This window comes from Lithobates pipiens, unplaced genomic scaffold, assembly GCF_037356315.1.
Source record: "Lithobates pipiens isolate NorthernLeopardFrog02 unplaced genomic scaffold, aLitPip1_a1.2 Scaffold_8, whole genome shotgun sequence".
Lineage (NCBI taxonomy): Eukaryota > Metazoa > Chordata > Amphibia > Anura > Ranidae > Lithobates > Lithobates pipiens.
Window position 1 is genome coordinate 691,341,889 of NW_027507903.1, and position 11,652 is coordinate 691,353,540.

At 46.6% G+C, this 11,652-nt stretch overlaps 1 protein-coding gene across 2 annotated transcripts in view; it reads left to right on the plus strand.

Moving 5' to 3' along the window:
* Positions 1-11,383, plus strand: part of LOC143962389 (C-type lectin domain family 4 member K-like) — a 44,789-nt gene extending 33,406 nt beyond the window's left edge. For both annotated transcript variants that reach the window (XM_077471675.1, XM_077471676.1), the window contains 3 exons: positions 4,417-4,568; positions 5,006-5,112; positions 10,790-11,383. In XM_077471675.1, coding sequence (XP_077327801.1) covers positions 4,417-4,568; positions 5,006-5,112; positions 10,790-10,937 — 407 coding nt within the window. In that variant the 3' untranslated portion in view covers positions 10,938-11,383. The remainder of the gene's footprint in view (positions 1-4,416; positions 4,569-5,005; positions 5,113-10,789) is intronic.
* Positions 11,384-11,652: the final 269 nt, after the last annotated feature.

Below are 11,652 nucleotides of genomic sequence, written 5' to 3' on the forward strand. Positions count from 1 at the left end.
TGTCTCCCCTTTCGGCAGTAGACTAACACAAGAGGAAACCCCAGATGGGTTGACTCTGAAGTTTGTCCATTCAGTCCCCCAATGCCTGTACACACACAGTACCCCAAACACATTGTCACAAACAGAGCACTACTCACCCAGCCAACCTTTGCCTCTCTCATAGAACATACCCACTGCTGGGGGGAAGTGCGGACTGGTCCTTCAGTCACTGGAGAGAAGACAGGGTGACTGGGCTTACTTCATTATGCTGTTGGGGATCTGGGCTGACTGCCCACCATCCCTGGGGTATACAAGTGGAGACCACAGACCCATCCACTTTCACAAGAAATCCAGGCCAGCAGCACTTTGTCCTGTTGCCAGCTGTTCAGCTGGCCATAGGTGCTTCACTACATAAGCTTGTCGCTGGGGAGGGAGGCTGACTGCCCCATCTCCCTGGAACTCTGCAGGTGTTTCCAGTGCTGGGCAGAGGTTGTTAGCACTCTGCCCTGTTGCCAGCACTTCTGCTGGGTTTCTGTTAGTGGAGACCGCAGGCCCATCCACTGACAACAGCTCAAGCTGCCATTGTGAGGTGCCAACTGAATTCTCTCTCTGGAGCTCTTGCAGAGTGGATTGTTGTGTGCAGAGGCCAGTAGTGTTCTGCCCTGTTAGACTTTCAGCACTCACATCATCCATTCCAGCTAACTGTTGGGGAGGGAAGACAATTTCCTTCACTCTGGCTGACTGTTGTGGAGGGAAGACAACAACTTCCTCTCCCTTCTCCCCCTGGATCCTGATCTGCTGCCCAGGAGTGACTGCCACCTCCTTACCCTGTGCCTCCAGAACTGTCACAGGTGTGGGGCAGACTTCTTGGACCCTCTGTCCGGTTGCCAGCGCTTCAGCTGGGTTGGTGTCATCATTCTCGGGCGGCGTCTGCTGCTGGGATGCCTTTTTTCTGGTACTGTCTCCCAGGTGCACAAATCCTTGTTAGGGAGGGGCAATGGCTGCTTCCCTTCCCTGCATCTCTGAACTCCACTTGAGTGCTTCAATCAGTACACTGCTTCCTCCAGTCTGGACTTTAAGATAGCAGATATTACAGCCAAACATACATCACTAGCTTACACTAGCTGACACTAACTTGTAGGAACATAGAATGTTTATTTAAATAAGAATACAGACTTTTATACACTTTGGAAGGAGGTTCCCCCCTCCTTATCATATTACCCTAACAATACAAACTGTAACCAGAAACATAAATTAACATGAGCTAATTATGATGCTGATGGGTTGCTGGGAATGTTAGGTGGATGGGGTGTTGATGGGTTGTTGGGAGCATTGGATGGATTGGATGCTGATGGGTTGCTGGGAATGTCAGGTGGTTGAGGTATGGAGGGGTAGTTGGGAGTATTGGATGGATTGGATACTGATAGGTTGCTGGGAATGTTAGGGAGATGGGGTGCTGATGGGTTTCTGAGAATGTTAGGTGGATTGGATGCTGATGGGTTTCTGTGAATGTTTGGTGGATGGGGTGCTGATGGGTTTCTGGGAATGTTAGGTGGATGGGGTGCTGATGGGTTGCTGGGAATGTTTGGTGGATGGGATGTTGATGGGTTGTTGAGAGTATTGGATGGATTGGATACTGATAGGTTGCTGGGAATGTTTGGTGGATGGGGTGCTGATGGGTTGTTGGAAGTATTGGATGGATTGGTTGCTGATAGATTGCTGGGAATGTTAGGTGGATGGGGTGCTGATGGGTTTCTGGGAATGTTAGGTGGATGGGGTGCTGATGGGTTGTTGGGAGTATTGGATGGATTGGATACTGATAGATTGCTGGGAATGTTAGGTGGATGGGGTGCTGATGGGTTTCTGGGAATGTTAGGTGGATGGGGTGCTGATGGGTTGCTGGGAATGTTCGGTGGATGGGGTGTTGATGGGTTGTTGGGAGTATTGGATGGATTGGATACTGATAGGTTGCTGGGAATGTTAGGGAGATGGGGTGCTGATGGGTTTCTGAGAATGTTAGGTGGATGGGGTGCTGATGGGTTTCTGGGAATGTTAGGTGGATGGGGTGCTGATGGGTTGCTGGGAATGTTTGGTGGATGGGATGTTGATGGGTTGTTGAGAGTATTGGATGGATTGGATACTGATAGGTTGCTGGCAATGTTTGGTGGATGGGGTGCTGATGGGTTGTTGGGAGTATTGGATGGATTGGTTGCTTACAGATTGCTGGGAATGTTAGGTGGATGGGGTGCTGATGGGTTTCTGGGAATGTTAGGTGGATGGGGTGCTGATGGGTTGCTGGGAATGTTCAGTGGATGGGGTGTTGATGGGTTGTTGGGAGTATTGGATGGATTGGATACTGATAGGTTGCTGGGAATGTTAGGGAGATGGGGTGCTGATGGGTTTCTGAGAATGTTAGGTGGATTGGATGCTGATGGGTTTCTGGGAATGTTTGGTGGATGGGGTGCTGATGGGTTTCTGGGAATGTTAGGTGGATGGGGTGCTGATGGGTTTCTGGGAATGTTAGGTGGATGGGGTGCTGATGGGTTTCTGGGAATGTTAGGTGGATGGGGTGCTGATGGGTTGCTGGGAATGTTTGGTGGATGGGATGTTGATGGGTTGTTGGGAGTATTGGATGGATTGGATACTGATAGGTTGCTGGGAATGTTTGGTGGATGGGGTGTTGATGGGTTGTTGGGAGTATTGGATGGATTGGTTGCTGATAGATTGCTGGGAATGTTAGGTGGATGGGGTGCTGATGGGTTTCTGGGAATGTTAGGTGGATGGGGTGCTGATGGGTTGCTGGGAATGTTCGGTGGATGGGGTGTTGATGGGTTGTTGGGAGTATTGGATGGATTGGATACTGATAGGTTGCTGGTAATGTTAGGGAGATGGGGTGCTGATGGGTTTCTGAGAATGTTAGGTGGATGGGGTGCTGATGGGTTTCTGGGAATGTTAGGTGGATGGGGTGCTGATGGGTTGCTGGGAATGTTTGGTGGATGGGATGTTGATGGGTTGTTGAGAGTATTGGATGGATTGGATACTGATAGGTTGCTGGCAATGTTTGGTGGATGGGGTGCTGATGGGTTGTTGGGAGTATTGGATGGATTGGTTGCTTACAGATTGCTGGGAATGTTAGGTGGATGGGGTGCTGATGGGTTTCTGGGAATGTTAGGTGGATGGGGTGCTGATGGGTTGCTGGGAATGTTCGGTGGATGGGGTGTTGATGGGTTGTTGGGAGTATTGGATGGATTGGATACTGATAGGTTGCTGGGAATGTTAGGGAGATGGGGTGCTGATGGGTTTCTGAGAATGTTAGGTGGATTGGATGCTGATGGGTTTCTTGGAATGTTTGGTGGATGGGGTGCTGATGGGTTTCTGGGAATGTTAGGTGGATGGGGTGCTGATGGGTTTCTGGGAATGTTAGGTGGATGGGGTGCTGATGGGTTTCTGGGAATGTTAGGTGGATGGGGTGCTGATGGGTTGCTGGGAATGTTTGGTGGATGGGATGTTGATGGGTTGTTGGGAGTATTGGATGGATTGGATACTGATAGGTTGCTGGGAATGTTTGGTGGATGGGGTGCTGATGGGTTGTTGGGAGTATTGGATGGATTGGTTGCTGATAGATTGCTGGGAATGTTAGGTGGATGGGGTGCTGATGGGTTTCTGGGAATGTTAAGTGGATGGGGTGCTGATGGGTTGTTGGGAGTATTGGATGGATTGGATACTGATAGATTGCTGGGAATGTTAGGTGGATGGGGTGCTGATGGGTTGCTGATGGGTTGCTGGGAATGTTTGGTGGATGGGGTGTTGATGGGTTGTTGGGAGTATTGGATGGATTGGATACTGATAGGTTTCTGGAAATGTTTGGTGGATGGGGTGCTGATGGGTTGCTGGGAATGTTGGGTAGATGGGGTGCTGAAGGGTTGTTGGGAGTATTGGATGGATTGGTTGCTTATAGATTGCTGGGAATGTTAGGTGGATGGGGTGCTGATGGGTTGCTGGGAATGTTTGGTGGATGGGGTGCTGAAGGGTTGTTGGGAGTATTGGATGGATTGGTTGCTTATAGATTGCTGGGAATGTTAGGTGGATGGGGTGCTGATGGGTTTCTGGGAATGTTGGGTGGATGGGGTGCTGATGGGTTTCTGGGCATGTTACTTGGATGGGGTGCTGTTGGGTTGTGGTTCAGCTTTGATCAATCTAGGTACTGTAGGTGACAGGGTCCCTTACTTCACTGCTCTAAAGGAGTATCTTGGTGATGGCACTGTCAGATATTAGAAAACAGACTTGATGTAAGGTAAAATAGCGGTCTCCTGATTGCACACAGGTCTCTGTTTGCCTCATCTTTCAGAGTCTTTGCGCTTTCTAGGTTGAGCTATGTGTTGCTGTCAATTTCATTGCCCAATATCTATACAGTTGTCTCTCTTCTCCTTTCCTCAGGCTCCACTGATCCAATGTGTGAGGTGGGCTGGAAACACTATACCTTCAACTGCTACTATTTTTCCCAGATTGCGCATTCGTGGGAAAGTGCGAAAAAAGACTGCGAGACGAAGAAGGCTCATTTGGTGGTCATTAATGGCCAGGAAGAAAATGTGAGAATTCCAGGAACTTTATATGATCTGCCTGTATCTCCTTCCCACAACTGACCCTTGGGTGTCCATGGTGGGAGGGTTTCCTGCAGATCTGGGGACAGGGGCTGATCTCGGAAGGCATGTACCATGGTTAGCAAAAGGTTGGACCATATCGCAAAGAAGTATTATTTTTTTTAGATTTAGATGCTCTCGGCATGTGCGTGTCTGCAGAATGTTGTAATTGGCTCTTTGTTCTCTGTACAGCACTGCCGTATATGTCAGAGCTATATAAATGTATAATAATAATAGCGTGTGACTGTGGGGGAGGGGACATTGGAGCGTAAGCTCCTCTGGTACAGAGACTGGTGTGAATGTCTAAGTGCGGTATATATTAGAGTTATAATATAGAGGTAAAACCTAAACACTGTATCATTATGTATTTTTTTGTCTTTTTAAAGACTTTCCTTTATGAATTTTCTCAATATCGGACCACGTGGATCGGTCTCACAGATGTGGATGGATCCTGGAAATGGGTGGACGGGACTTCTTATGATGCTACTCCAAAGTAAGACTCTGACCCTCCCCCACCAGTTATTATATTCCCTCTGACTATGTTCTATGAACTGAATGCTCTCGCTGTTTGTCAGAATGTTTGGGAAGTATCCACCTGGTGGCACCATGGACTCAACTGGTAATGATAAGTGCCACGTCCCAGAAATCAGTATAGCATATGATTTGGATATATAATATGGACTTTCTAAACACATAAACTATAACACAATTTGTAAAATAAAACAATACTCTTTATTCATTAACAATATCATAAAATCAGTGCAATCATTTAAGTTCTTAAAAAATATGCACATAGTCTGGAATGCGGTACATCCCTTGGAATCCGATATAATAAGGGGCTGTATGGATGCTGTACAACATAAGCCAATGTAAGTGTCACCTTAGCCACATGGTGTATGCTCTACATCAGGGGTGTCAAACTCAATTTAATCTCGGGCCACATCAGCAGTATAGTTACCCTCAAAGGTTGTACCGAGTGCAGGGTTCAGGGGCGAGCCTACGTACAGAGTGCATGGTTCAGGGGTGTGCCTACATACAGAGTGCATGGTTCAGGGGTGTGCCTACGTACAGAGTTCAAGGTTCTGGGGTGTGCCTACGTACAGGGTGCAGGATCCAGGGGTGTGCCTACATACAGAGTACATGGTTCAGAGGTGTGCCTATGTACAGAGTTCATGGTTCAGGGGCAAGTCTACATACAGAGTGCAGTGTTCAGGGGTGCATTAACGTACAGAGTGCAAGGTTCAGGGGTGCGCCTACATACAGAGTGCAGTGTTCACGAGTGCATCAACGTACAGAGTGCAAGGTTCAGGGGTGCGCCTACATACAGAGTGCAGTGTTCACGAGTGCATCAACGTACAGAGTGCAAGGTTCAGGGGTGTGCCTACATACAGAGTGCAGTGTTCAGGAGTGCACCAACGTACAGAGTGCAAGGTTCAGGGGTGTGCCTACATACAGAGTGCAGTGTTTAGGAGTGCACCAACGTACAGAGTGCAAAGTTCAGGGGTGCGTCTACATAGAGAGTGCAGTGTTCAGGGGTGCGCCAACGTACAGAGTGCAGGGTTCAGGGGTGCACCAACGTACAGAGTGCAAGGTTCAGGGGTGTGCCTACATACAGAGTGCAGTGTTCAGGAGTGCACCAACGTACAGAGTGCAAGGTTCAGGGGTGCGCCTACATACAGAGTGCAGTGTTCAGGAGTGCACCAACGTACAGAGTGCAAGGTTCAGGGGTGCGCCTACATACAGAGTGCAGTGTTCAGGAGTGCACCAACGTACAGAGTGAAAGGTTCAGGGGTGTGCCTACATACAGAGTGCAGTGTTCAGGAGTGCACCAACGTACAGAGTGCAAGGTTCAGGGGTGCGCCTACATACAGAGTGCAGTGTTCAGGGGTGCTCCAACATACAGAGTGCAGGGTTCAGGGGTGCGCCTACATACAGAGTGCAGTGTTCAGTGGTGCACCTACATACAGAATGCAGAGTTCAGGGGTGTGCAGTGTACAGAATTCAGGGTTTAGGGGTGTTCTGTACATAGTGCCCAACCCAACCCTCCCAAAGTTACCTCATTTTTTTAAATTTTTCTCTCCTATCTGGCCTTTCTCTAGTAGTGCCCTGTGTAGGTGGCTCTGCCTTGCAGGGAGATTGTTCTCTCTCAGATTCTAGAGATCTTTCCTGGCCGTGAGTGAGTGCAGCAGTGGCAGCTACTCCATTAAGGGCGCAGGTGCCCCACTCCCTAATCCAAGCGCCCGGCCCCTAATCTACATGCGGAGCACCAGACACATGGATATCATTTTATTTTTTATTTTTTTTTAAGCACATGATGAGAGCCTGAGGCTCTAATTGGTTTAAAAAGGGTGGGCTTGGGACGCAGAGCACTGCGCCCTGAGCCCACCCAGTTGCGTGACATTAGGGAATTAATATTCACTAATGTCTTCCTGCTTCTCCTCCTGGCCAATCAGGAAGTGGATCCTGAGAGTCTAAGCCCTTGTACACACGGTCAGAGATTCCGACGGAATGTGTCCTATTGGACCGTTTTTTCGGATATTCCGACTGTGTGTGGTATGCATTGGACTGTTTCCGGCAGAATATCTGATGGACCAAGTTTTCCAACAAAATGCTCCTATCGGACATACTCCGATCATGTGTAGCCTACTCCAACGGACAAAGTGCCACGCATGCTCAGATCAAATTCCTAGACCAAAGCTATTGGCTACTAGCCTGAACGTAGTCCCGTCTAACGAAATAACGTCACCACGTTATGTACAATCGGATTTTCCGACAACTTAGTCCGACCGTGTGTATGCAGCATCACTTCCGGACCTCTTCCGGAATGAATCTGTTGGAATTACTCCGACGGATTTGGTAGTCAGAATCTCCGACCGTGTGTACAAGGGCTTAGGACTCCAGGCCAATCAGGTCTCAGGACCCACTTCCGGTTTGGCCGGGAGGAGAAGCAACACCTGTTCGGCAGCCTCCTAAGGTAAGGTTGGACTGATCACCGCCTTCCCGTCTGCCTATTGCGTGGCGGTTGTGCGAGTGAGGGGGCAGGTTTGTTTGTTGCCCTCTCTACCCCCCAATAAAATATTGAGAGCCAGCTATCACAGTTGTGCAGTGATCTGTGAGTTCCCGGGAGCCGCTGAGAGCATAGCTGTCCCTTGTAAACACAGAAGTCTTCTACATTTACAAGTGACAGTGGGGAGCAGGGAGTGGGAGTGGAGGGTGAGAGCCGGAGGTGGTGGAATGGAGTTGACACATTCTGACTGCAAAACTGGGTAAGCCCTTGTACACACGGGTCGGACATTCCAACAACTAAATCCGTCGGATTTTGTCCGACGGATTTTGTCCGAAATTGTTGCATACACACGGTCGGACAAAGTTGTCGGAAAATCCGATCGTTCAGAACGTGATGATGTAATTTCGTTATGACGGGACTACGTTCAGGCTAGTAGCCAATAGCTTTGATGTAGGAATTTTATCTGAGCATGCGTGGCACTTTGTCCGTTCGGAATTCTCTACACATGATCGGAGTACAGGGGCGGACTGACAACTCATGGGGCCCCCGGGCAATAGGAGATTATGGGGCCCCCGGGCAATAGGAGATTATGGGGCCCCCGGGCAATCAGACATTATGGGGCCACACAGTATACACAAACACACACACGCACACAGTATACAAATCACACAGAATACACAGACATGTTTTTATTGGCTGAGAAGGTACTGGAGAGGTGGGGTAGCTATAATCTAAGGATTTTTAGACCAAAAGGATGTTGGTAAGGGACATTTCAGGGACAGATGAAAAAAACCACAGATTTTTACATACTTTCCCTGGTTTTACTGAGGGTGGCAACCCTGATGGGGCCCCCTAGTGGCACGGGGCCCTCGGTAGTGCCCGAGTGGCCCAATGGTCAGTCCGCCCCTGTCGGAGTATGTCTGATCGGAGCATTTTGTCGTAAAATTTTACCAACAAGTTGGAAAACTTGGTCCGTCGGATACTCCGTCAGAAACGGTCCGATGGAGACCACACACAGTCGGAATGTCCGACAAAACGGTCCGATCGGACACATTCCGTCGGAATATCCGACCGTGTGTACAAGGGCTTAGAGGGTAACATGTTGTAAGGTTAGCCTCGGGTCTCCTACGCGTTACGTCACTCCCAGTCGAAGTCACGTGTGGTGACGTAACGCGTAGGAGACCCGAGGCTAATCAGATACCGGAACAGACGCTCAGACACGAGCTCGGCACTCGTTTTTACATCACTTTATTGATCCTACAAAATGTGAGTGTTTTATGACCTATATAAATAAAACTTTATACTCTCGTTTAAAAATACTACACCATGGTGGGCCTCTTTTATCTTTTCTAATACACATTGAGAACCTTATGATCTGAATGACCCAAGACATCTAAAACGCCCAGTGGAAAGAGAGGAAGAAAAGGATCATCCCTCCCTCCTCCTCCTCCCCCCCCCCCCCCCCCCCCCGGCTCCACTTTATAGTGGATGAATGCCTAGGAAAGGATTGAGCTGAAGGGACCCCCTCCTCTTATAATTATTCTGCTACATGCTGTTTACCTTACAGCAGTAAGGTAATTATTCATTTTAACCACAGGTGTCAGTGACACTGAAGATCTATCTTATCTTTTTTGCACTTAAAGGCACAGTATCACCTTAACGTCAAGACAGCTGCACACAGTGTTCCAGTGAAACACTTTGCACATTTGCACTAATATTGCACATTGGACTAAGGAACAACGTCCAATATTGCACTAAATACTTGTTATAGTCAAATTGTTTAAAATATCTTTATTATACGTTATTCATTTATTTTATTTTTTAACTTTTATGCTCAAACCAGTCACTGTATGAACTATTCACTTTTTTATACATATTGCACAGTTGTAGAATCACTTGGAGCTACACTTTATATTATAAATTATTATATTATTTGCAGTATTGCACATGTTTGATAGATATTGTTTATTTCTTTTTTGCACAATGAAAAAACTACTATGTCCTATTTTAATATATATGCCAATCAATTCAGGTTATTAATTAATTTACACCTATGCACTTTACTGATGTATGACCTTGATAAATGTTAGTTTGAAACACAGTTAAATATTTTGGCAATATTTTGGAAACTTATTATAAGAAAAATATATTTTAAGGAGCGCAACACCACTCCCCTCTTTTTAGAGGGCCACATGACAAGGCCTGGTGGGCCGCATTCCACCCCCGGGCCTTGTGTTTGACATATGTGCTCTACAGGTTTCACAAAAGGAATCGCTTGTCCGGGAGTTTTATAGTGCGTTTACGTAAAGAAAAAATATACTGTACATGATACAACCACTTACAAAAAAATGCTAAACATTGGTAGAAAAAGTGCAAAAGCACTTATTACATTCGGTAAAAAGAGGCATATCTAGTTCATGGGCTTTTCCTGGGCGAGGAAAACTGGGCCCAGCTCTGGAACAGTTAGACCTAGACCAGTCCCGTCATTGATGCAGGGGCAATACCTAGACTGGGAAAGGAAGATGCACCAATAAATACAGGCTTTAAAGTGCACTACCATTATATTGGTCAAGAATCATTTGCAAAAAAGTTTTACATAAAAAGGGGTCGCTGGATATCAGGCAGTTATACGCAGATAAATTCCAGGGGATGCACCGCATTCCACACTTTATGTGCATATTGTATACGAACCTCGATGATTGTACTGATTTTATGATATTTTTAAAGATTAAAGAGATGGGTTTCTGGAAGAATGATCAAACATTCCCATAGACACACTCCTAAACCTTGGGGACAGCTTTCCCAGAAGAGTTGAAGCTGTTATAGCTGCAAATGGTGGGCCAATTCAATACTCAACCTTACGGACTAAGACTGGGATGCTATTAAAGTTCATGTGTGTGTGTAAAGGCAGACGTCCCAATACTTTTGGTAATATAGTGTAGTTTATGTGCCTAGAAAGTCCATATTATGTATCCAAATCATAAGCTATACTCATTGTTTGTCAGCTGTGTCTTGTCTACCTTTTTGGCATTATTTTTGGTGGTTCTCTTGAGGTTAATCAGCTCTTTTACACTGTAGGCCATCTTTTCTTACTTTGTTTCTGCTATTGGTTCTAGTCAGTAAAAGGTTTGGCCCAATCACTTATTTCCCTTGGTTCCTGCAGGTTCTGGAGCCCTGGTCAGCCCGATAATTGGTTCGGTCATGGTCTCGGAGGAGGAGAAGATTGCGCTCATCTGAAAAGCCCAAAAGTTTGGAATGATGATCATTGTACCCGGAGCTTTCCGTACATTTGTGAGAGGAAAATGTCTTGACCTGCAGACAGGAGAACAGCCGTCATCTTCATCCCCTAATCAATTCTTCTTCTCTGTTGCACTATAGTGATAAAAAATCTACCAATAAAATACAAAAATTCACCTGCAAGACATGCTGGGAGCCATAGTTCCTGAGAAGCATCTCAGAGTGTCCAATAACAACACAGTAATGAGTAGAGATGGGCTGATACACTCCCTGTTCAGTTCGCAGGAGAACCTACGAACATTGAAACGTTCGGAACTGGATAACGAACCCCATTGAAGTCTATGGGACCCGAACTGGAAAAATCTAAAGTGCCCATTTTGAAGGCTTATATGCAAGTAATTGGACATACAGTGTTTATGGGGGTCTAAAATTTTGGTTTTTAAATGAGCAGTGATTTACTGATGCTTAAAGTGAAAGCATAAAAATGAGACATAACAATACAAATAAAAATATATAGTGCCTGGGGTGTCCTCTTTGTCTGCATGTAAAGTGGTAAATCTGTACCATGTATAGAACCTGCTGCAGCAGTAATGACATTTGTAAAGACGAAAAACAAGATATTACCGCGCTGTCAAACATTGCAATGATATAATTGTTGGTTAATTGTGCCCATGAAATCTACACCAAAAATTCCTTCCAGATTAAATCAACACCCACAAAGCTAGGCAACCTAGACAGTCTTTCAGAGATTCCAGATCCAGAAAACACTTTATCGACGACATTGGCATC